Genomic DNA, 27,500 nt, shown 5'->3' on the forward strand with positions numbered 1-27,500 from the left:
AGACCTTCGGAACTGAGAAATACTTCAGTCTCAATTACAATAATCCTCAACAAAGCATACACACAGACACACATACACACACATGTGTGTGTGTGCATGTATGTGTATATATATATATATATATATATATTATATATATATATTATACATATATATATATATATATATATATACCTGTTTGAAAGTTTATGAGAATTAATAGCTTTTTGAGGTGAACAGGTGATTTAAAAATAAAAATTATTTAAAAAACAAAAATGTTATGAAATCTATAATGAGGATGTTACTAATCTTTTTTGGGAAGAAGTTTTTTTCTAGTGTTGTGATCACTTTTGTTTAACCTTTTCAAACAGGCATTCTCATATATATATATATATATACACACACACACACACACACAGAAATATATATATATATATATATATATATATATATATATATATATATATATATATATATATTTCTGTGTGTGTGTGTGTGTATTTATATGTATATATAGTTTCATGTGATGAAAACAACTCGGACAGCATTTTATAACATGTCTAGTGCCATCACACAATCTTTAGGCTCTGAGGATTGCAGGAAGCCACCATATGTGTTATAAGATGCTGTCTGAGTTGTTTTCATCACATGAAACTATTAGTATCTCATGAAAATATACATTTATATATATATATATATATATATATATATATATATATATATATGTATGCTAAAAATATTAATAGAGAACTACTACATCTGTGACAGTGTTGTTGATCCACACAAATGCATTAGACTTCAAGAGAAAAACTGCTCAATTAACAGGCTTGAAGCCACTCACCAATACCCACCAATCTCTGACCCACAGATGTATAGTCTTTGCTCTCAGTCATTTCTGTCTTTACTCAGTGGCTTCGGCTCCTTGGAGCTGACATAAGATCAGCCAGTACTTGCTTGGTCTCATACCATCCCCACGCAGGCACTTCCGGTTCATTCATTTCTGTCTTGAGCTGTTTGGTTTCACTCACACACATGGAAACATATCACGTGTGACAGACAGATATGTGTAACAGATAACATGTAACAGCCGTATGTATGTAATGTAAAAACGTAACAAATACAAGCAAAAGACAGACACATGTAGTGTATAATATGTAACAGGGAAATACATGTGATAAGTGATATATGAAAAATAAACACATGCAACAGGTGCACACATGTAAGATATAACAGAAAGACATGTATAACATGTTTTGTAATAGATATACACATGTAACAGAGAAAGACATATGTGACATGTAATAAGATATATGTAATAGGTGGATATATGTAATATACAGCATGGGTTAGACAAACGTGTTGCCTATTACATGTAACAGACATATGTATATAACATAAAACACACACACACACACACACACACATATGTATTTATATATATGTACATACACTCACACACAAACACATGTATGTGTGCACAAATGATAAAAATGAGTATTCAATACATTGTGTAGAGCTAACATTTGTTTGTAGACAGACAATTAGTTAAGTGTTCTTTAATTGGTGTTTGTTAAGCTCAGAAATGCATAACTAATTAAAGAGATGTCTACCATGGCACATGACAGACATCTGGTTGATCAGATATATGATTTCATACACACACATATATACTCATAAACCAGTTGATGATTTTATATTATTTTATTTATTTTTGCTCAATGTTTAAATTATATTTTCTCAGATATTTAGTATTTTATACAGTAAAATTTCATTTATTAAGTAATAAACAACAAGAACAAGAAGAACAACAACAAGTCTATCCCTCACATAGCAACTTGAAAAGAACCCAAAAAAACTAACAGTGTTTCAAAATTTGCCACAAGGCCAGGTGTTTTAGGGGTAGGGAGCTAGTCAATTACATTGACCCCCAGTACTTGACTGGTACTTATTTTATCGACCCTGAAAGGATGAAAGGCTAAGTTGACCGTGGCAGGATTTGAACTCAGAACATAAACAACCAGAAGAAATACCACTAAGCATTTTGTCCAATGTGCCAACAATTCTGGTAGCTCAGTGCCTTCAAATAAACAAATATTAAAGATGTGTAACCCTAGCAAACGCACACATATATAGATTTTTGCATATTTCAGTATAGGTGTGTATGTGTGTGCATGTATGTATGCATGAGTATGTAGATATGCACAAGCTTATACTTATATATGCATATTATTTGTATATATATATATATATATATATATATATATATATATATATATATATAGACACACACATGTATACAAGTGTGTGTATATAAATGTGTGTGTGTATATATATATATGTATATATATATACATACACTCACATACACACACATATGTGTATGTGTGTCTATATATATATATATATATATATATATAGACAAATGCATACATGTATGTATGTGTCTGTCTGTCTGTCTCTCTCTCTCTCTATATATATATACATGTGTGTGTGTGTGTATATAGACACACACACATATATGTATGTATATGTACATATATGTACATACACACACATCTGTGCATGTATGTATGTATGTGTCTCTGTTTGCATGTGAATGTTTGTCTTGCGTATGTGTGTTGATGTGTGTGTGTGTGTGTGTGTGTGTTTATGTGTAAGTGTGTGTGTCTGTGTGTGATGGTTAAGCAAGGATATTGATAGTATACAGCAGCAAATAGTTTTAATCAAAGTATTGGTGTGTCAATACCATGGGAATAAAAAAAAAAAAACAGTTTAAAAGAAAAAGAAAAAAAGAAAAAGTGTATGAACACTCAGTGATATTCTCTTCATGTTCACTCCAACACTTCATTTTGAAAACTGTATAAACACACAGCCTCCTCCATTCAATCGATAACAGGTTAAACCTTGAATCCTGGGTTAATCATTGAGATACATAGGTTAAACTTCCGAACATAAGTTTGCCAGCAATAAATATATAATTTAAATATTGAATTTACTGATTCTATAAGTAAATTTAGGAATAAGTTTTCCTTAAGCAAATGGCATGAATGATTGTGACAGAAGTGTTGTCACCTCAGTGTCAAAAAATAACAAAACAGTTCTTTGCAAATCTAATTAGTGCCTAAAACAGAGTTGTAATCAAAATACTCATATGATGGGTGTGGGATGCACGCACAAATTGCACATGTGCTTACGGTTATAAAACAATCTCAAAGAAAGCAAAGCACGTTTGTGTATGGAGATGTTGGAATGGCAAGTGTAAGTTGGATGGCAGTAAGTAGTAAATATAGTGAGGTGTCAACAAATGTAAATGGGTTACTCTGGGTGCCCATTTATTTAGCTTCTTTATATATATATATATATATAAACTTTACATCCACATCAAGGCTGTACAATATACATATGTATACATAGATACATATGTGTGTGTTGTGTGTGCATGTGTGTGTGTATATATATATATATACATACATACATATACACAACGTGTATAATATATATGTATAAATGCAAAACACATACATATATATACATTCACATACATAAGCGTGTATGCATATGTGTCTGTGTAGATCTGTATACACACGCTTCTATTTATACATTGATATGTATTGATATACATGTGTATATATAAAAACGCATATTTGTATACGTATCTATATACCTATATATATATATATATATATATATATATATATATATATATATATATATATATATATATATATATATCGTTTTTGAATTTGGTTTGCAAGATTCTTAATGTGAGTTCATGTGTTGAAGCATATTCTGTTGCGTCTGGGGAGAGTCATTCTCTTTTAGTGCCTTATAATTTAACACACTCACTGGTAAAATTTCTACTCATTTCCTTATTTATTTTTCTAAAATTTTCGTTGCGTCTTGCAACATTGTCAATAGTTGTTGACTATTGAAAAGGTTGCAAGATGCAACGAAAATTTTAGAAAAATGAAGGAAATGAGTGAAAATTTTACCAGTGAGTGTGTTAAATTATAAGGCACTAAAAGAGAATGACTCTCCCCAGAAACAACAGAATATACATATATATATATATATATATATATATATATATATATATGTGTGTGTGTATATATATATATATATGTATATATATATATATATATATATATATATATATATATATATATATATATATATATATATATTTATGTGAATGTGTGTTATGCATATATGTATGATATGAATGTTTATATATATATATATATATATATATATATATACATATACATACACAAACACACTTTGTAGTGTATGTAAAAGAATAACATGTGGCATTGAATAACAGAAAGAAGGGTTCCAAACCACCCTGCCTCTTACACCCCAACTTTGTATATGAAGCGGCAAGCTTTGCAGCTAAAAATATGTCAGCAGAAAACAAAACAACAACAAAAAAAAAAAACAATGAATATTAATCCCCTTATATTTATGAGGACAACAACGATGATGATGATGACGACGACGACGACAACGATGATGATGAGGATGATGATGATTAAGATTTCTAACAAGGACACAAAGTGAAATATTGTTGGGGGACAGTAACAACAGAGTAAATCAACTCAGCACTTGACTTTAGGGATACTTCATTTCATCAACCCCAGGAGGATGAAAAAAAAATAGAAAAATGAAAATGACCTTGTCAGGATTTGAACTGAGAATATAATGTTTTGTGACTACATATCACAAAGAATTTAGTCATATTTTTCTCACTGCTGTAATGATTCTTCCAGTAGTAGTAGTAGTAGTAGTAGTAGTAGTAGTAGTAGTAGTAATAATCCTTTCTACTATAGGCACAAGGCCTGAAATTTAGGGGAGGGGGGGACAGTCCAATTACATTGACCCCAGTGTTTCACTGGTATCTATCTATCTATCTATCTATCTATCTATATATATATTTGTATATATATATATAATCATATATGCATATATATATATATATATATATATATATATATATATATATATATATATATATCATCATCATCGTTTAACGTCCGCTTTCCATGCTAGCATGGGTTGGACGATTTGACTGAGGACTGGTGAAACCAGATGGCTACACCAGGCTCCAATCTGATTTGGCAGAGTTTCTACAGTTGGATGCCCTTCCTAACGCCAACCACTCAGAGAGTGTATATATATGATAAATATAATATAATATAATATATATATATATATATATATATATATATATATATATATATATATATATATATATATATACATATATATAAAATAAATGAATACTTTAGAAAAAATCTATAGTTAATCAAAACAATAGTAATGCAACTTACATAGACAGACAATGAGGCTTTGTAGATTTACTGTGGTCTTGAACATAGTGAGTGGATTGTTTATGCCTTTTCCAAGGTGGGTATTAACAACATAATCTGTTGTGGATAGCTTTCTTCAGCTGGGAATTGAAACTGTGTCCACAGGCTTCACTGGGTAGTGTGAGGCCCTTACTGTGTATACTCCAGCTACACACATTCAAGAACAACAACAATAATCACAACAACAATGATGCTGAGAATGATGATGATGATGATGACGGTTATCATGGTGATGGAGGTGGTGGTGGTACCAGTGCTGGTGGTAGTGGTATCAATGCTGGTGGTGGCATCTGTTATTTACCATTATTATTATTATTAGTAGTATTGTTAGTATTATTATTATTATTATACCAGATACACTCACCTGTAAACTGTTTACATATATATTCTTTTATTCTTTTATTCTTTTACTTGTTTGACTGTGACCATGCTGGAGCACCCACTTCCTCACCACTATCTGTACCATTGCTGCCACTGCTGTCATCATCATCATCATCATGCTCATTCCCATCATCATTCTCATCATCATCATCTTGTTCTGGATACAAACACTATTACCATTATCATTTAGGTAACCATCATCCGCCCCCACCATCACCCAAGTTCATCATTATTATTATTATCATCATCATCATCATCATTATTATTAGTGTTATATTTCCATGTTTTTTATTTTTTATTTTAGTAGATAAGATTTAAAATATTAAGAAATATTGAGAGAGAGAGAGAGAGAGAGAGAGGGAGAGAGAGAGAGAGAGATAGTTAAATATGCAGATATAGAGTGAGGAGAAAGAGACGAAAGAGAGAGAGAGAGAGAGAGAGAGAGAGAGACAGATGAACAAAGATGCAGAGATAGAGATATAGAAAGAAAGAAGAGAAAGAGAAAAGAAAATAGATAAACAGATATATAAATAGAAAATAAAAGGATGGACGTGCTTCTATGAGGCTGAGGAAGCTGTAGTATTGGTATTAGTAGTATTAGTAGTGGTGGTAGTAGAAGAAGAAGTAGTAGTGGTAGTAGTTGCGCTAGTATTGTGGGTAGATGACTGGTGCTGTGTCTTCAGCTCCACCGTACAATCAATGCCGGCATATTGGGGTAGGTTTAGCTCGTACCGGAGTTCCAGGGTACGTGGTATGTACCGACCTCCCAGGTAGTGATGCTGGCCTTGGAAGTGACGGGCACATAACTTCGGGCAGGTCAAGGAAATTAACATTGATGGCTGTAGTCCATCCGGGCAGCCGTTTTCAATGTCCCAACCTGAATAATAAAAATAATAATCATAATCAGGATAACAACAACAGCAAAAACAACAACAATAGCAACAATAATAATAATAATAATAATAATTCTTTCTACAAAGCCTGAAGTTTTGGTGGGAGGGGATAATTGATTATATATGACCCCAGTGCGTAACTGGTACTAAAATGATGAAATGCAAAATCAACTTTGGTAGATTTTAAACTCAGAATGTAAAGATGGGTGAAATGCTTCAAAGAATTTCGTCCAGTATTCTAATCATGCTTCCAGCTCACCAAATTCATAATAATAATTTCTACAGATAAAAATATATCTATCAAAGAATTTGACAAACTAAGGAAATATAAGACCTGGAAATTGAAATACAAAAAATGTGGCATCTTAAAATGAGAGTTGTTCCTGTTATTGTAGCTGCCCTAAGTATGATAAAAAAGGGATGTTAGAAACATCTAGATAAGATCCCAGGAGAACCATGTCTCAGAGAAATCCAAAAGATTGCACTGACAAGTACTGCCCAAATCCTTAGAAAAAACCCAATCCATTTAAATGCCTGTGTTGTATTACATGAAGATATTCTGCTACTTCCCCTCCCCAAGCTTTCAGTCATACTTTAACATCTCTTATCCTTCACTCACCCCAGGACACTGGGTGTGTCTCAGCAAGTGACTGTAACAAACATGCAGATTAAAAGTAAATAACAACAACAACAACAATAATAATAATAATTATAATAATAACAACTAATGGTTTCAAATTTTGCCACAAGGGCAGCAATTTTGGGGAAGGGGATGAGTCAGTTATATCAACCCCAGTATTTCACTGGAACTTAATTTATCGACCCCCAAAAAGATGAAAGGCGAAGTCAACCTCGGTGGAGTTTGAACACACTATGTAGCAATGGGTGAAATACCAACAAGCAGTTTGTCCAGTGTGCTAACGATTCTGCCAGCTCACCACCATAATGATGATGATGATAGTAATAATAATAATTATAAAAATAATAAATACAGTGATGCAATACCATGCACTGACTCTCATGGCTTCTGATCTTAACTGATTGGAAGTGTTATCATGTACATGTTTTGTTTTTTGCTATAAAAGATGGGCTACAGCAAATATTCTGCTCAATACCACAGATTTACTTTCAGTTGCTTGACCATTACCACTTGAGCATGGCCCTTAATGGCTGAACAATATATGTGTATCCCTGATCAGAAACAGAAGTAGTGGGGCAGCATCATAGCCATGTGTTGAGAGAAATTCTTTGGAGTTTGAATAATTCACCTCTGGAGACATGGGTGTTTCATTCATCATATTTAAACAAACCTTATTCAAGGAACTTTTGAGTGGAATGAGCTAATTGACCTGAAGAAAATTCTAACTGAGCCCCACCTGCAAGGTCATGCACAGTTTATCTTGATAGATCACCATGTCATGCACATAAGGTTGTGATGCATGTGCCGGGTGTGCTCTTATCAAATAAGTAATCATGATGACATACTGGGTTTCATATATTTGCACCCCAGTGTCACTTTGATGGCATGCACTGCTCTCTCAAATCCTTTCTACTATAGGCACAACGACTGAAATTTTGGTGGTGGGGGCAGTCGATTACATCGAACCTAGTGTGGAACTGGTGCTTATTTTTTTACCCTGAAAGGATGAAAGACTGTCAGGATGGATGAAATGCCACTAAGCATTTTTGCCTGGCATACCAGTACCGCCTGACTGGCCCTTGTGCCTGTGGCATGTAAAAGCACCCACTACACTCTTAGGGTGGTTGGCGTTAGGGAGGACATCTAGCTGTAGAAACTCTGCCAGATCAGATTGGAGCCTGGTGCAGCCATCCGGTTCGTCTGTCCTCAGTCAAATCGTCCAATCCATGCCAGCATGAAAAGCGGACGTTAAATGATGATGATGATGATGACTAGGTTGAGGAAGAAGTTTGTGCGCCATGTTAAAATAATGATTTTTTATGTAAGAATTTATTCAAAAACAACAATAATTCTTCAAGACATGGTACACAAACTTTTTCCATAACCTAATATGTATATGTATATGTGTGTGTGTGATTCAAAACACAGCTTGAATTGGATGTAATGGAATATGTTTAAATAAAAGGTCATTCACTTTGTTGTGATAAAAAAACTAAACAAGAATGTGAACATATTTCTTCTATGCTATCAATGTGCAAGAAAAATGAGTGGAGAGTCTTCTGATGAACCATTTCATGATTTATTGATTACTCCTCTGAGAAGACATCCTTAATTTCCTTCCCCAGTTGATAGCATACCAAGTGTCAGCTGTTATATATAACAGTGAGCAACTAAGCTACCATAGTGGCAGATAACTTAATTTGCATATTTGTGCTTCAGATGGTTCGTCATTATGTGAACAGTAAATATATTTTATACACAATACAACCTGAATAAAAGGTACTGAAATAAGCTTAAATATATTCATAAATTTAAATACAAAATGTTTGTATGTGTCATGCAATTTATATTACGTGACATATTACCATTTACTTATATTACATATTACCATTTACTATAAAATATAGCTGGCCTGTATTACATAAGGTGGTTACTATCCTCACTGAAATACATGTAAAATAATGTAAATTAAATAATTTCAGAACCAATTTGCCAGTTTTGGTGCTTTCTAAGTACATAGCATCATCATCATCATCATCATCATCATCATCATCATTTAGTGTCCATTGTCTATGCTGGCATGGGTTGGATGGTTTGATCAGGGCTGGTAAGCTGAGGGGCTGCACCAGACTCCAGTTTGATTTGGCATGGTTTCTGCAGTTGGATGCCCTTCCTAATGCCAACCACTCCGAGAGTGTAGTGGGTGCTTTTATATGTCACCAGCATGAGGGCCAGTTATGTGACACCAGTATCTTCCACAACTGTGATTTCACTTGGCTTGATGGGTCTTCTCAATCATGGCATATATATATATATATATATATATATATATATATATATATATATATACATATACATATATATATATATATAGGATTGAAGAGCTCTTGACCCTACATTGCATCACTCACTGCCGACTACTTTATAAAGGTACTGGGTACATTTTATCATGGTACTAGCACCACTGAATTTGCCTCATGCTTCACAAGATCCACTGAAATGTCTTCACTACACTACTTTGTCCTATCTTAGTTTCTTGAAAGCAATATGACCAAGCAGGTGAATAGAAGAGAGAGTAAAGAATCATGGTGCATTAGAAATAAATCCTGTTGATCCGATTAACAGAACAACTTGTTCATGAAATTAACCTGCATGTGGCTGAGCAATCCACAGATATGTGTACCCTTAAAGTAATTCTCAGGGAGATTTAGCATGACACAGAGTGTGACAAAGCTGGCCCTTTGAAATACATGTGCTACTCATTTTTGCCAGATGAATGGAATGGAGTGATGTGAAATAAAGTGTCTTGCTCAAGGACACAATGTGTCACCGGTAATCAAACTCATGACCTTACGGTCATGAGCTGAATATCCTAACCACTAAGCCATGTGTGTTCATGCATTTGAAATACCACCCAAATATCACCTTGAATCAAACTCCTCAAAAAAATTGAGGACAGAAAACATTAAATAATGTAGTCATAGATACACTGTGTCTGAAAATATCATGTGATAGTCCCTCTGGAATATCTTTGATCAGTTCTGCTTGAGGGCTGAATCAGCCAACCTGGAGCTAAGCATTAAGTAATACCAACCAAACCAACTGCAATTAGGCATATTTGAGTGTTTGTTAACAATGTAGTAGAAGGGTACATACCTGAAGGAATGTCCAAACTTACGAGAGGATTTTCAATTTTTTTCAGTGTCTCTAGTACAGAAGCAAAGTCTCCAGTGATTGGTTCTTTGTGACAACTACCATAGATAGCATCAACCACAAGATTGTAAGCTGAGTCTATCAGATGTGGTTCACTGGGAAAGAATGAGAGGAATGGCATATCCATTCTCTCACATTGCAGTCTCAGGTTTTCAAAGATTTGTTGATTTGAAGTTTTAGGGTAGAAAATGGATGGTTTGTACCCCTGCAAAAAATAGTAAAAAATAAAAATTGAAAACATATCATATTTCTGTTTGGATACAACATTGGTTTTCCAAAACCTTTCTAGATTGATAATTTTTCTAAACCAGTCAATACATTCTAAATTAAGCAAATATTAAATTTACTTAATTAAATGAAATACATGTCCTGTACATTAAAATAAGGATACAAGTCAACAAATACCGTACTGTGCAAGGTACCAGTCAACTAGTCTGGCAACTGTGAGAATCTGAAGTCCCTGCTCATAAATTAGTGTTAATTTCAAGAGGTTCTGGACCATCAGTATTCATAAAGTTGATGTTGCACCTGTACTGAGAAAACAAAATAATGTTTGCTCAAAACAAATGGATAGGAGTCTACATTCAGTAGATTATCTTACCGGAAGTCTCCCTCAAATCTCAATCAACCATGATGCTTGTATACTTCATTGTTATATGCATACATAAAGACATACAGATGTGCAGCAGCACCACCACCAACATCACCACTGCCTGCACTGCCACACCATCACCGCCATCATTGCCAATATCATCATTGCTGTCATCATCATCACCAAGGGATACCCATGGGACAAAGTACTGATGAATGACCTCAGAACACTAAATCTTTCTGAGGAGAAGACAAAGGACTGAGATATCTGATGCTTTGTGGTACTCAAGAGGACCTGTCCACCACAACAAAAGTGTTAAGGCCACATACCCTGGTGAAGAGGATTAGCCTGCAAGAGTCTCGTGCTGGTGCCATGTAAGAAAGAATTCATGCTGGTGCCATGTTAAAAGCACCCAGAACACACTGTAAAGTGGTTGGCATCACGAGGGGCATCCAGCCATAAAAACCAAAGCCAAATCAGACTGGAACCTGGTGTTGCTCTCCAGCTTGTTTGTTCTGGTCAAACCTGGGTGTTAAAGGATAATGTTGCTCTATCTATCCATCTATAGATGTATGTGTGTGTGAGAGAGAGAGAGAGAGTGTGTTTTTGTGTGTGTATATTGCCTTTATTGTTATAAAGCTATGAAGGTGATTTCAGGGCTTAGTGTTTTGTACTGAAACACTCATAAAAGTTTGCTAAGTGCTTTAGCCCGAAACTCTTTGACTTTGAGTTACTTAAATAGTTCATGTCTGCTTTTGTATTGAATTCTATTTCTCCCATTTACATATATAAGCCTACACATACATAGACATATAGATACGTGTGTCAATGCACACGTGACGTGTAGAAATATATATATATATATATATATATATATATATATATATATATATGCACACACACATAATTGTATGTGTGTGTGCACTAGCTTTTTACTGTCTCCACTCCATACATACCTGTTATAGTTAAGTATTCCTGGGCAATAGTGCACAAGAGAACAGATGGAGAGAAAATGAGAGAGAGAGAAAGAGAGAGAGAGGGAGGGAGAGAGAGAGAGGGAGGGAGAGAGATAGAGAGGCAGACAGATTAACAGACTAGTTTTATTCTGCATTCTTCTTTTTCTTTTTTTTTTTACAAATGAAAATGCAAAGTAATTAAATCAATATTAAAATAATAAAGACAGAAGTAAGTAAATAAAAACAATAATAATAGTAGTAGAAATAACAACAAAAGCAACAGCTACAAGAAATAGAAAAACAAAAATAAGAATAGAAACCACAACAGCAACAACGACAATGATCACAATAATGATGATGATGACGATGATGATGATGATGATAAAACAAAATTTAAGAAAAATAATTCAAAGAATATTTTTTGCCAATAGACTGTTTTTGACTAGCCTATATCTAGAAATTGAAGAACATGGAACTGAACCAATCTATTCTTGGTAGAGGAAATAACCTTTGTATTTTCTGGTGGTGGTGGTGGTGGTGGTATTGGGGAAAGAATATATTAAAGACTAGTTGTGCAACAGATATTCTTGGTTTAGGAAATGGAACTCAGACAAAAGTAGGAAACTCTGGAATCAGAGATTTAAAAGAATTAGACTTGGTGACATATATATATATATATGCATACATACATTCATATATATATATATATATATATATATATATATATATATATATATCATCATCATCATCATCATCGTTTAACGTCCGCTTTCCATGCTAGCATGGGTTGGACGATTTGACTGAGGACTGGTGAAACCGGATGGCAACACCAGGCTCCAGTCTGATTTGGCAGAGTTTCTACAGCTGGATGCCCTTCCTAACGCCAACCACTCAGAGAGTGTAGTGGGTGCTTTTACGTGTCACCCGCACGAAAACGGCCACGCTCGAAATGGTGTCTTTTATGTGCCACCCGCACAAGCCAGTCCAGGGGCACTGGCAACGATCTCGCTCGAAAATCCTACAGGAGCCAGTCAGGCGGTACTGGCAACGGCCACGCTCAAAATGGTGCATCTCATGTGCCAACCGCACAAGAACCAGTCCAGGGGCACTGGCAACGATCTTACTTGGCTTGCCGGGTCTTCTCACGCACAGCCCATTTCCAAAGGTCTCGGTCCGTAGTCATCGCCTCGGTGAGGCCCAATGTACGAAGGTCTTGCCTCACCACCTCAGCCCAGGTCTTCCTGGGCCTACCTCTTCCACGGGTTCCCTCAACTGTTAGGGTGTGGCACTTTTTCACGCAGCTATCCTCCTCCATTCTCACCACATGTCCATACCAGCGCAATCGTCTCTCTTGCACGCCACAACTGATGCTTCTAATGTTCAGCTTTTCTCTCAAGATACTTACACTCTGACGGGTATTCACATTGACATTACACATCCAACGGAGCATATATATATATATATATATATATATATATATATATATATATATATATATATATGTATGTATGTATGTATGTGTATATATATATATGTGTATATATATATATATATATATATATATATATATATATATATATATATACATACACATACATATACACATACAGACACACACATATATACATACATATATTTATATATGTGCATATATATATAATACATAAACATACACACACACACATATATATATATACATATATATATGCATGCATGTATAACTGTATGTATGTATATAAATCTTGGTAGTAGAAGCTTAGTTCATTGACGCAATATATTTAATCACTGAAAATGCACAGTAACTCAGCAAGTAGGCAGTGCCACAACTTGATATATATATATATATATATATATACACACACATACAGAGAGAAAGAGAGACTATTCAATGTTGTTATATGCAGCTAGCCATAATACGCTCCGTTGCATTGTTGTAGCTTTTGAAAGATGCCAACCCACTGGCTAGGTGGGGGGCAAGCTAATATTCTTTACCTGAACAGCATACCAGCCCTTCGCCAACTTTTACCCCACTTACTGCTGAATGGACTGGAGTGATGTGAAATGAAGTGTTTTGCTCAAGAACACAATTTATCATCCTAACAACTAGGACAGCCACCTTCTAACACAAGCACACATATACATACATATATATGTGTGTGTGTGTGTGTGTGTGTGTGTGCATATGTTTGTTTATGTGTGTGTATGTATATATATGTATATATCTTTATATATCTATATATATATAATTTATATATATGTGTGTATATACATATATATGGGAGAATTTACGAAAAAAGCAACAACAGACGAGGACAGGTGGTGTAAACAACAAAAGGATGTATTAGTTTAACGGTCGGGAATACAGAAAGTCTTTAACGTTTCGAGCTACGCTCTTCAACAGAAAGAATACGGAGAAAACAAGGAGAATAACATATATATATATATATATATATATATAGGCACAGTTGTGTTGTAAGACGCTCATTTCCCAACCACATGGTTCTAGGTTCAGTCTTAGTGCGTCGCATCTTTTATTATAGCCTCAGGTCAACCAAATCCTTCTGAGTGGACTTGGTATACAGAAACTGAAAAAAGAAGCCTGTCGTATATATATATAACCCACATGGGTTTAGGCAGGATTGCACCTAAGGACTTATGGACTTATTTCTACAAGATTGGAAAGGGGGGGGGGGGCAATACCACCCACTTTGGGAACCATTGCTTTAAACCTTAAACTCTTAGATTTCCAAATCTTAAATTGTAACTTTTATACCTAAACAATTAAATATTTAACTGGTTTCTCCATTCATCCTTTAATATATTCATACTCCCATTTGTAGGAATATGTAGGAATATATTCATAAAATTACTGGCCATAACCAACTGGAACTTCATCTATTCAACAGACACTAATATTCACTGCTTGATCTCTTGCTCCAACCCTAAACTTGAGGAATAGTGCTGACATCTTATTTATTATTCTCTTTATTTCTTTTCCTATTTTCCTTGATCCTTTTAATTTTTTTTTTTGTCTTCATCCTCTCTTCTTTTATCTGTACCCTTATTTTTACATAAAAAGCACTAAAAAGGGAGTCCAGCTGTACAAACCATGCCAAACCAGACAGGAACCTGGTGCAGCTCTTCCAGCTTACCAGTTCCAATCAAACCATCTAGCCCACACCAGCTTGGAAAGTAGAAGCTAAATGACGATAATGATGATGATGACAATGAAGGTGATGATATATGAAATTAAATAATGTTCCAATTATAGACAATCATGATTGATATATCAAATAAATAGTTTATTCTATTATAGAACACAGTAGGATGTTATTCACTGCTGCAACAGTGTTGTCTAATCGAATTCATTGTACAGAAAATATATTACAAATAACACATGGAATTAACTGGCACAAACTCTTCAAACAAAAAAATAACATTTAAATTATCATTGTTTTAGAATATTGAATTCGTATAATGTTGTATACAGTTTTTGGGAATGTGAATTTACAGTGTTAAATTGTTAATGTATTAGAAATAGTTTGAGATCATGTTAGAAAGGGCAGAGACCATAATTATAGTGAAAGGAATTAGAGAAAAATAAAATTATATTGTAATTTAATATGATAGTTAAAGCAAATTTATTGGTTGAAGGTTAAGTAAATAAATATATTAAATGGTGTAATGTTAATGGTGTTTATGTTCTGAATTTATGAGGTGTTTTAAAGTATTTTCTGGTGGAGTGGATTGGTCGAAAACATTAATAGTTATTAAAGTGGTTCTTACTGTTGGTGAAAATGAGCTTTGTGGTAGATGCAACCTATATTGTAGATTTAATTAGTGTCTGGGGGAAAAAATGAAATTAGAACATATATATAGCTGAAAGGTGTTGGTTTACTGTATAAGGGCATAAGTACTTTGGAAAAGCTGCTTTAGGTAAAACTTTGAAATAACTGTTCCTTTTGAAAAGTGCAAGGATGGTTTGCTTCCCACCCATGTGGTTACATGTTCAGTCTCACTGCATGTCACTTCGGGTAAGTGTCTTTCACTATAACTCTGAGCTAACCAAAGCCTTGTGAATGGATTTGGTAGACAGAACCTGAAAGAAGCTTGTTGTGTATGTATATATATATATATATATATATATATATATATATATATACAACAAAAATCGGGATGTGTGGCATTCAGTTATTCCATAAATGAAAAATACATTAAATACTACAAAACATACATGTAGGACAGACACCAGAACCCTAATACTTCATCAGTTATCAATTGAAAAATACTAATACCTAGTTTCATGCCTTTAACGATAAGACTAGGAACTTTGTATATTGGCGTCACCTGCAAGATTTGCAGAGAAGCAGGGCTTGAGCAAACAAAATAATACAGGGTTGATGTATGAAAGTAAACAACAGTAATTTGAAACGATATATGAAGACAATATCTATCTATGTATGTGTGCCTTTGTATTTGTCCTTCCCTCACTGCTTGGCAACCGGTGTTGGTGTGTTTACATCCTGTTACATTCAGCAAAAGAGACTGATAGAATAAATACTAGGCTTTAAAAAAAACAAGCCCTGGAGTCAATTTCTTCAACTAAAACCCTTCAAGGCAGTGCTCCAGCATGACCACTGTCAAATGATTGAAACAAGTAAAAGAATAAAAGACCAATGTACTTTTAAGCTTCTTAATCAGTTTACTTACAAAATGTTTAAGGTGTCGTGCACAGACAAGTCCGTGTCCTCCATTGCTGTCTGGGCCACAGCAGACGAGTATGGCACCATTATCTCTGCTCATTTTATCTAAAGGATACACCTGGAAAAAAGAAAAAACAAAAAAAAGGATGAAACAGTTACAGCAGCAAAAAGCAAGCCAGAATCTGAAACATGAGCAAGATGAAGTCCCATGACCTGCCTTCATGAGCTATCACTCCTGAACATGTGTTGGGTCCAACTGAAGTGGTCTACCTATATCAGCATGGAAAGTGGATCTAAAAATATGGTGGTTACACACACACATGTATACATATATATATGCATATATATATGTATATATATACATGTATATATATATATATATATATATATATATATATATATATATATATACATACATACACACACACACCTATATATAGATAGATAGATACGCACATATAATAATATACATGTGTTTACATACATTCATACAGGCATGTATGCATGCATATATATATATATGTGTGTGTGTGTGTGTGTGTGTGTGTGTGTGTGTGTACACACGCAACATTTGAATGATGAACAATTAAGTTAGGATTAACATAATGTTGGGAGCATTAAAAAAATCTCACTAGGAATATGTGATGAGGACAAAAAATCAATATTAGTCATTGACTAATAGTATGTTTTAGCGAAATTGGCACAAGACTGAGAAACATTAGAAGATCAGCAGTGATTAAAAATAAAAAATCTATAGATTACTGTTTTTGGTGTTACATAGTCCTGATTAGTTCCACATGACTAGAGAGATTGTCTTGGAGAAACAATAATACATAGTGTAAATAGGGTTGTGTTGCCTTTACAGGGACAAGATAACAACTTTAATGCTGGTGCCACAATAAAATACTCTGTATTGGTGGAGACATAGCTGTGTCGTAAGAAGTTTGCTTCTCAACCACATGGTTCTGAGTTCAGTTCCATCTTGAGCAAGTGTCTTCCAATGTAGCACCAGGTTAACCAAAACCGCGTGAAAGGATTTGGTTGAAGGAAACTGAAAGAGACCTATTGTGTGTATACATCTAGGTGTGTGTGTGTGTGTGTATTTGAGTTAGTGGTTTCTCCCCATCTTGCTTGACAACTGATGTTGGTTTGATTACGTCCCTGTAACTTAGTAGTTTGGTAAACAAAAAAAAAAAGACCAATAGAATAAGTACCAGACTTAAAAGAAAATTTACTGGGGTCAATTTGTTCGACTAAAACCCTTCAATTAGTGACCCAGCATGACCACAGTCTAATGACTGAAACATAAAAATATATTCTGTCAAGTGGGTGGTGAATGAACAAAAGTGATGTAGGGTAGAGAAGACAGGTGATTGGTGTCATGATAAAATGCACCTAGGTCTCCTGAAAATGGTTGACAAATGACCATAAACAACATAGGGTAGAGAGGGCCTTTTAGTCAGAGACCTGACAATCTTCTGGTACTGCACCACAATAAAATGCACCCAGTATGCCCTGTAAAATGTTTGGTTTTGGGAAGGGTACCAAACTAGAAACTGTGCCAAAAATGGAACATATGAGTGAGATGTGATCCCTGAAAATGGTTGACAAATGACCATAAACAACATAGGGTAGAGAGGGCCTTTTAGTCAGAGACCTGACAACCTTCTGGTACTGCACCACAATAAAATGCACCCAGTATGCCCTGTAAAATGTTTGGTTTTGGGAAGGGTACCAAACTAGAAACTGTGCCAAAAATGGAACATATGAGTGAGATGTGATCCCTGAAAATGGTTGACAAATGACCATAAACAACATAGGGTAGAGAGGGCCTTTTAGTCAGAGACCTGACAACCTTCTGGTACTGCACCACAATAAAATGCACCCAGTATGCCCTGTAAAATGTTTGGTTTTGGGAAGGGTACCAAACTGTAGAAATTGTGCAAAAATGGAACATATGAGTGAGATGTGGTCCCTGACCCAACTAGGAAGGCAATCATGTAATAATAAGCATTAAATTCTGTCTGTCCATGTGGGACCCCTTTATTTTAGTCTCCATTTGCTCTACATAGACATGTTATAACTTTTTGGAATGAGGATGACCCCAGGATTGAAAATCTGCCCTTCAATTGGTTCTTTAACATCCAGCATTGGAATCAGGCCTGGATGAGGATTTGTTATATGCTAACAGTTGAAAATTCACATTTTAAAAGAAATCCAAAGATTTAGGGACTGAGTGAAGGCATGTGGCTTAGTGATTAGGGTGTGTGGCTCAGGATCATAAGGTTGTGAGTTCAATTTCTGGTGGCACATTCTTTCATGTTGCTCCAAGTCTACTCAGCTGGCAAAATTGAGTAATCCCTGTATTTCAAAGAGCCAGCCTTGTCACATTCTGTGTTGTACTGAGTCCCCTTAAGAACCACATTAATCCCGTCAAATGTAATACTAACATATTCACATTGTTTTGAAATAATCATGCATTATCTTATAGCTTCAAGATTTCAATGATGTGATTGTTTCTTTTTAGAAACACATTGTAGAGTAGGTGGGAAAGGCTAGATCTGGCTGGTTTGAATGTAAAATGTGTAGAATATTTGGGCTTGATATGGTTGATTTAAATGCTAAAAGGTTAAGGATACACATGTCTGTGGAGTGTTCAACCACTTGAACATTAACTCTTTTAGCATTTAAACTGGCCAATGCACGATTAATTCAAAACACTGAGGCAATAAGAATTACGAATGGTAGAAGAAGCTGAATGTTAAAAGGTTACTGTCATGAGATGGCTGTTCCATTGACTGGCTCTACTGAAACACTTATTGCTGGAAGCAACAGATAACCAGTTTCAATAGAGGTTTGGTAGTCCCATAAAGACTGCTGCTGTTTGATTGATGAAGTCTTTGGAGCAGGCATTTGTTGACATAAATATTGCATATGTAATAACGATATTTCTTTGAATGTCTCTTTTGATTTTATAAATGGTATCTTTCCTATTGCAGTGTGGAGGAACGAAGTTTCAAAGTAAAAGGTATTGAAATTTAGAAAGATAAAATGGCTGAATAAAAAAAAATAATAAATAAATAAAACAACAAAAAAATGCAGAAGTTACAGACAAAGTTTAAAGAAGCTTTGAAAGTCAACAAACATTTTATTTAATATTTAGTAATGAGAAATTTAATGAAATAAAACCATATAAAGAGAAATCGGTGTAACAGTCATGCAATCAAAAGTTTCTGTATACTCACATGCTCACACACACACACACACACATACACACACAACACACACAACACACACAACACACACAAATCTTTATTTTTCCATGTTCGTTTAGTCAGAATAAACATAGATTTAAGTTTCAAATTCAAATATTTCCATGTATTACTTTTGGTCTTTATTTTACGATGAAAAGAGTCACTACAGAATCATTTGGTATTTGGGATTCAAAGGAATATATTGGCAAATCATCACAGCAACTGAAAATAAATTGTTTGTCGTTATGCTGTTGTTGTTTAATTCCAGCTCAACCATGACTGAACAAATCTGAGATCAAAATCATTTCAGTTTTGACCATCTTGGTTCTTTTTTTTTTTTACAGTCTAGGACATACAAGACTATATTATCCAATGTTTGTGTGAGTGTATGCATGCATACATGCATACATACATACATACATATAATGTAATCCGTCGGCAAGATGATCCCGAGGAAGAATCCGCAATATGGTAGAAGCCACAGCCACTCATAATAAAAAGGAATACTGGTGGAATGTACCAGTGAAGACCTCAATAAAATGTAAGAACAACAGACCTGATATAATGATTTGGGATAGAGAAGAGAAACTGTGCACAGTTGTGGAAATTTGCTGCCCAGAAGATATTAACATAAAGCTGAAGATCAGTGAAAAAGAGAATAGCTATTGAAAAATCTGCAGTTACTCTATCCATATTACAAGTTCAGGTTATTACCTGTAATTATTGGGACTCTGAGATATGTAACACACTGCCTAAATACCAATCTTGAGAAATTAGGCTTCTCAAAACCAGAAAGGAGAAAGCTAATTCAAAGACTACAGACACAAATCGTCACTGGAACTGTAAAAATCTGTAAAACTTTCCAGAAGTTTATCATTTAAATATATATGAGCATGTCTAGATATGTATGTATGTAAGTATGTATGTATGTATGTATGTATACTAGCAGTAATACCTGTCGTTGAACGGGTAATTACTTTTACTGTTTCTCGGGAGCCACATTCAAAGTATTATTGTATATATAATTTACACCTCCTGTATGTGTTATTTTATTTATCAATACACTAATGGCAATTATATGATACAGTTAATTTAAAAAGGTAATTTACTCATTCTTGAATGTAATGATAGTAATGGTAAATTAAGCTATTGAAGTATTCGTGTTGCATTTAGAGTGAATATTTCTTTATAAACATTTTTTTTTCTTTTTGTTGTGTTATTTCGGAGTGCATAAGCTAAATGATTGTAAGATTGTGGTTTCGATTCCTGGACCGGGCGATGCGTTGTGTTCTTGAGCAAAAATACTTCATTTCACATTGCCCCAGTCCACTCAGTTGGCAAAAATGAGTAACGCTGTGATGGACTGGCGTCCCGTCCAGCTGGGGAACACATACGCCATTGAAACCGGGAAACTGGGCCCATGAGTCTGGCTAGGCTTTAAAAGGACACATTTATTTTTTTTTATATATAATGTATATGGGTATGTATGTATGTATGTATGTATGTATGTATGTGTATGCCTGTGTGTTTATTTCCATTTAAATTTCTTCAAAATCATGAGTTACAAACAGTGATGTCATTTCTTTTGTTAACCAATCATCCACTGACGTTGAAACATCGAAGATGTGTGAAATAAGAGGTGCCACACTTGAAAAATAGGTAAGGATCAGTGCCAGAAAAAAACATCTGGCTGTAAGACAATACTTTAATAAACATATTTCCCTAACCCACGAAAAGATGGAAAACCAGAGATAAAAACAAACAAATGAGTATGTTTATGGTACCAACAAATACTTTGCCATCATTAAGATTCATTTCAATTTTTCTGCTTAGATAAACACTGACAAGCGAAGTTATTTTCTTAGTTTGTTTAAAGTTCAAATGTCTGTAAGTCAGGTGAAGCCAAAAGCTGAACTTTAAAGAAATCCAAAATAGTGCTACCATTTGTTGTTCAATAGAATCAGTTTAAATTCATTTCCTGATAATATTTTAGAAGCGCAAAATAAATAATTTCAGATTTCCTGGTAACTGGCAAGAATCTACATTGGCCACAATTAAACCCAAGAGTCTTTGAGAAATTCTATTAATGATCTTCTCATTGGTCCACAGAATAGACAGGGGTTTCTCAGGGCAGAGTCAGCATCTCCTGGAAATATTACATGGTTTTACATGCCTTACAATGGACCAAGTTATGTTGTACTTAATTTTATCTTCCTTCAGTCGCTACACAAAAAAATCAGCCAAAGATGTTTAATGTCTCTTATTGATTCTGTTGAAGCTGGTGACATCGTTGTGATAACAATTCTTAAATGAATCAGCCATCTGCCCAATGTAAACATATGGCCCTCCCCTCGTGTGCATGGTAAATTTATATACAGAAGTTCATCATCATTGTCATTTAATGTACATTGTCCATGCTGGCATGGGTTGTACGGTGTGACCAGAGCTGGCAAGTTGCTGGGCTGCACCAGACTCCAGTGTGATTTGACACGATTTCTATGGCTGCATTCCCTTCCTAACACCAACCACTTTAGAGTGTGCTGGGTGCTTTTATGTGGCACTGCACAGATACTTTTATATGACATACATATATGTATACACATATATATATATATATATATATATATATATATATATATATATATATATATATATATATATATATATATATATATATATATATATATATATATATATATATATATATATATGAGGGGATACCCAAAAGAAACTGGAATTTTGCAATGTTATTTTGTTCACTTAGTTTTACATGTTTACACTTTAATTGCCTTCAACGTATTCTCCATTTGAAGCAATGCATTGGTCCAGATGCATTTTCCATTGTCCGAAACAGTGCTGGAACTCTTGAGAAGTAATACCTTTTAACACCTCCGTCGTTTTTTTCTTCACCTCTTCCACATCTGCAAATTCCATAGCACCAGTTTGTCACCAGTGATGACCTTCGAAAAAAAAAGGATCTGGATCAACTTCCAGCTGTTCTTTCAGTTCACGACACGCATTCATTCAGGACACTGCTTTTGATCTTCCATGAGCAAGCGAGGCACAAATTTTGCTGCAACTCTTTTCATTCGCAATTCCTCGCTCAAAATTCGTTGGCAGGAGCTCCAGGATACACCAGTCATATCAACAAATTCAAAGAGTTGCTGAAGTATGGAACAAACTGCCAGCATCAGTTGTTAGTTGTCGGGAGCACTGCATCCTTCAAAACTTCCATGCTTCCTGAGATTCGCCAACACTACACCTGATTTTCTCCCCTCCATACACATGCAAGCATGTATCTGACTCATACACTGTTCACTTTCCAGACATTTGTACAATACTGCATATGCTTTATATGCACTTTTGACAAGTTGTAGTGCAGCTGAGCACTGTATACAATAATTTCATTATGATGGTCCTCCAAGATCAGTTCATGAATTTTCATGATTTTCATTCATTCAGGAGGTTGACAGTTATCCTGAATGAGGTTGGTCTTCTAGAGACAAGAGACCATTCCTAAAGCATGGAAACCACTTGTAAACTTGTGTTTTGTTCATGGCAGTGTCCTTGTAAGCTGTTTGAAGCATGACAAATGTTTCGGCTGTGTTCTCCAGCAGAAAACAGAATTTCTTGGAAGCACGCTGTTCCTTTATTTCAGCCATTGCAAAAATTGATGAACAAGGGAGAAGCACTGCAAAACGAAAATGCATCATATGGCAGTATGACTTTACTCAACAATACCAGTTGGCAGACTGATGCCTGAAGGTTGCATCAAGTGGCTTCTAGTGACAGAAGTCTGAGCTACAATGGGTTTGTGACACAGAGAACGTTTCTGGTTACTTTTGGGTTCCCCCTTGTATACATACATAGTAAATTTATATATATGTGTGTGTGTGTGTGTGTGTGTGTGTGTATACACACATATACATGCATACACACATACACACACATACACACACACACACCCACACATTAAATCTTGCATTGGATACACGGTATTGTTCCTGTGGTCTTCCACCCTTATGTATCCATTCTTACTATAATGTGCATATATATATATATATACATACATATATTTGTGTGTGTGTGTGTGTGTATATCATTATCATCATCATCATCATCATTTTAACATCTACCATTTTTATGCTTGCATGGGTTAACGGAGACAATGGTGGAGCAGAATTTTCCATGGTTGAATTCCCCTTCTAACTCCAGCATCACTTGTTGCCAAGCGAGTTTAATTATACTCCAGTCTATTGAACAATGAACTGACAGCCTGGACACTGTCAGGCAGAGAACTGGAAACAAACAACACAGCCTGTATGAACAGTGGTGCATTTCTTTAACACAAACAGTGAACATATATGAAGACAAGGAGAAAATACAGACTAACTCACAAACAAACACACACACACACACACATCCACACACAAATGCACACTCATGCATACATACACACACATATATATATATAAACACATATGCACGTGCATGCATGCACACACACACACACACACATATATGTCATTAGATAAAGATAGTTATGGTTGGTCTGTGGGGTTACCCAGTGTTTCACATCTATAAAGCGCTTAACTTTATAGTGGCGCATCAGGCCTTAATGGTCAATGACCTATAACCTCTCTTCAAAGTGGAGGGAGAAAAACTATCTTTAACTATTTACTCTACTGCTCCATAACTTAAAGTGTGCTTCTCTTTTTGGATCACTGACGATAAACACAGACACGACAGAAGTAAATAGACACCCCATAAAGCATCGTTTTGTGTTTATTCTGACTTGTAAAGGTTTATATTCCTTATTGATTGACATTTTTAGGTTTCAGATTCTATATGTGACTCTTTAATCATGCCATGTACAAAAGAAGCCTTGGAACTGTCTGAATTTCAAAGAGGCTGTATTGTGAGTAATTCTGAAGGTGGATATAGTCAGCATAGAATTGCAGAAAACCTTGGGATCTTGCTTTCTATAATTAATAGAGTGATTGTGCAATTCACCAGAGAGGGGAAGGAGTCCACATCACCTCACCCAGATCAACTAAGGCCCTCTAACAGGACCCTTCTCTTTGTTAAATGTGGAGGATAATTATTGTTGCAAAGCCTCTGACATAGCAGAACAAGTTGATGTCAGTCCCAGAACAGCTGTCAGGTATCTCCACAAACTAGGTTACTTTGGAAGAGTAGCAAGAAGGAAGTCACTTCTTTGACCAACCAACATCAACCCTGAAAGGATGAAAGGCAAAGTTGACCTTGGTGGAATTTGAACTGAGAAATATTGTGCTGGGCAAAATACCGCTAAGCATTTTCTGCTAGCTTGCTGCCTTAACTCTTGTAATAATAACGAAAACTGAATGTAAAATTTGTGCTAAAACACTCACTCTCTCTCTCTCTCTCTCTCTCTACCACAATGTTGGCAACAGTGTGGGCCATCTAAATATAAACCTATAATGAAAGAGTATACAGTGCAAAAGGACATAAATGGTTAAAAATGCTTAGATGAGATTAAGTTAGATCAAAATAGCAGCCGTGTATAAAGATTAAGAACTTTCAAGTCAAAACACAAAAGAAAAGTAAATCAAATTAAATAATTGTATAAAGATCATATGATATAATGTATTTCATTTCTTTAAACTTAAATTTGCTTAACTTTTGAAAAAAATAAAGTAAAGTTTACTAATGGCAAGATGATTCTTTCTTTTGTAATAGAAAGGAAACGGTGAATTATTTAACTGTGTTTCACTTTCTAATTCTATTTTGAAATTGAAAGCTGGCCAAATTGGTAGGAAAGCTACCAGTTTATTGTCTATAAGAATTAATGGCTCTTATTCAGATACAGGTATGTGATTAAGAAGCTTGCTTCCCAACCATGTGGTCATGGATTCAATCCCATTCTGTGGTACTGTAGTCATGTGTTGTTCTAATATAGCCCTGAACTGACCAAAGACTTGTGAGCTGTTTTGGCAGAGAGAAACTAAAAGAAAAACAAAACTGCCTTGAATCACAATGAATGGAGATTAACTTGCCATAAACCACAACGAGCTATGAACTGGGCCATCTGGATTGTCTTAAAGAACTGAGAGCTTAAACAAAGTCTTGAACAAACGTGCCAGTCACTTTCTATAACAACCTTTCTTATGTCTAATCTGTGGATTAGACATAGTGGATTAGACAACAGCTGGATTAAGGTCTCATGAGAGACATAAAACTAAAACTAAAGCAAAAAAGCCAAAAAAATAAACGCTGACAGACCCTTATATGTTGAAATTGATAGGAGAATCCAACATTAGTATTCCTAATCTTGTTATCGTGTAATGGTTGTAAATGACTGCTACTCTCATACAGACATTGTCATTCATTTCCAATCATGCATGTCCGGATCATGGTGGAAAACATGTCTGGTCATGGTGAGATGTTACCTTGCTTAGAAACAAGGGTACATTCAAGTTTGTGACAAGAAGGCCGACTCATGCAAGCAAGGAAAAGTGGATGATAAAATGACAACGGTGACAGTGACAATGATGATGATGACGATGACGATACTGATGATGATGGCAATGATGATGATGATGATGATGATTCAAACAGTGATATCAACCTAGGTTTTTGACAAACATAGCTAACCCTTTTATTACTAACCTACAGGAGACTGATTCTAGTTCCATGATACAAAACTCTGTTTTAAAGTGTTCATTCTTAAATTAAAACTGTCTGTCATAATTATATTTTCGAGAATAGTTTAGTAAGTTACCTTCCAAAAAGCAGCTTAGTAATGACAAATTTACTTTACTAAATCCTTGTAAATTCTTGATGTTTTTAAATTTGATTTGGAAAACATAAGCAGCAAGCTTCATAAAAAATGGATTAACGAAGGGTTTATTTAACCTTACTGGCAATTCATTAAACTGTTATGCCCACATTAGGGATTTCATCATTATCATTTAAATGCCCCAAAATTTTTCATGAGTGACAACCTGACCCTTTTTAATACAGACTTTATCACGAGATAATATGATCAAGTGATTTTCATAATATTGATTTGACAGCTGGCAGATGCACTTTTATAGCATACATCAGTACAGTTCAGTGGGTCAAAGTTTAGTTATAAATTTACTTTTTGCTTTGTTTAATATGCAGGAATTTAAGCAGAAGTGTATTTTATATAGCAATAACAATAAAACATACTTTTCTTCGTATATCATAATATTAAATAAAAATTTAGAGTATATTATACGTAAGTAATAGATCTTTTCTGCAATTTCATTGGCCATACACACAAGTACATATTGTACATGAATGAATATGATATATAAAAAATATTAAATACAAAAGGAATAAATTATAGTATGAATCAGCAAAAATCATTTAGTAAAGCCTGCTAATAAGATGGCATGCCATAGGGAGTCATAAAACTGACATCTGAACATCACCACTCGTTATAGGGAAAAAAATTTTAATGTTTAGGAGAGACTGAGAAAATGGGTTTCTCTCTTTTAGTGCATTCTTGA

General features: G+C 34.8%; 1 protein-coding gene across 5 annotated transcripts in view; it reads right to left on the minus strand.

Annotated features, from left to right (window-relative positions):
- Positions 1 to 5,737: 5,737 nt before the first annotated feature.
- LOC106874937 (NAD(P)H-hydrate epimerase) overlaps positions 5,738 to 27,500 on the minus strand; it is a 788,445-nt gene continuing 766,682 nt past the window's right edge. For all 5 annotated transcript variants that reach the window (XM_052974456.2, XM_089365820.1, XM_089365821.1 and 2 more), the window contains 3 exons: positions 16,734 to 16,844; positions 10,419 to 10,680; positions 5,738 to 6,606 (listed from right to left, as the gene is read on the minus strand). In XM_052974456.2, the coding sequence (XP_052830416.1) occupies positions 6,287 to 6,606; positions 10,419 to 10,680; positions 16,734 to 16,844 (693 nt within the window). In that variant the 3' untranslated portion in view covers positions 5,738 to 6,286. The remainder of the gene's footprint in view (positions 6,607 to 10,418; positions 10,681 to 16,733; positions 16,845 to 27,500) is intronic.

Source organism: Octopus bimaculoides, chromosome 18 (genome assembly GCF_046866305.1).
Source record: "Octopus bimaculoides isolate indiv1 chromosome 18, ASM4686630v1, whole genome shotgun sequence".
NCBI lineage: Eukaryota > Metazoa > Mollusca > Cephalopoda > Octopoda > Octopodidae > Octopus > Octopus bimaculoides.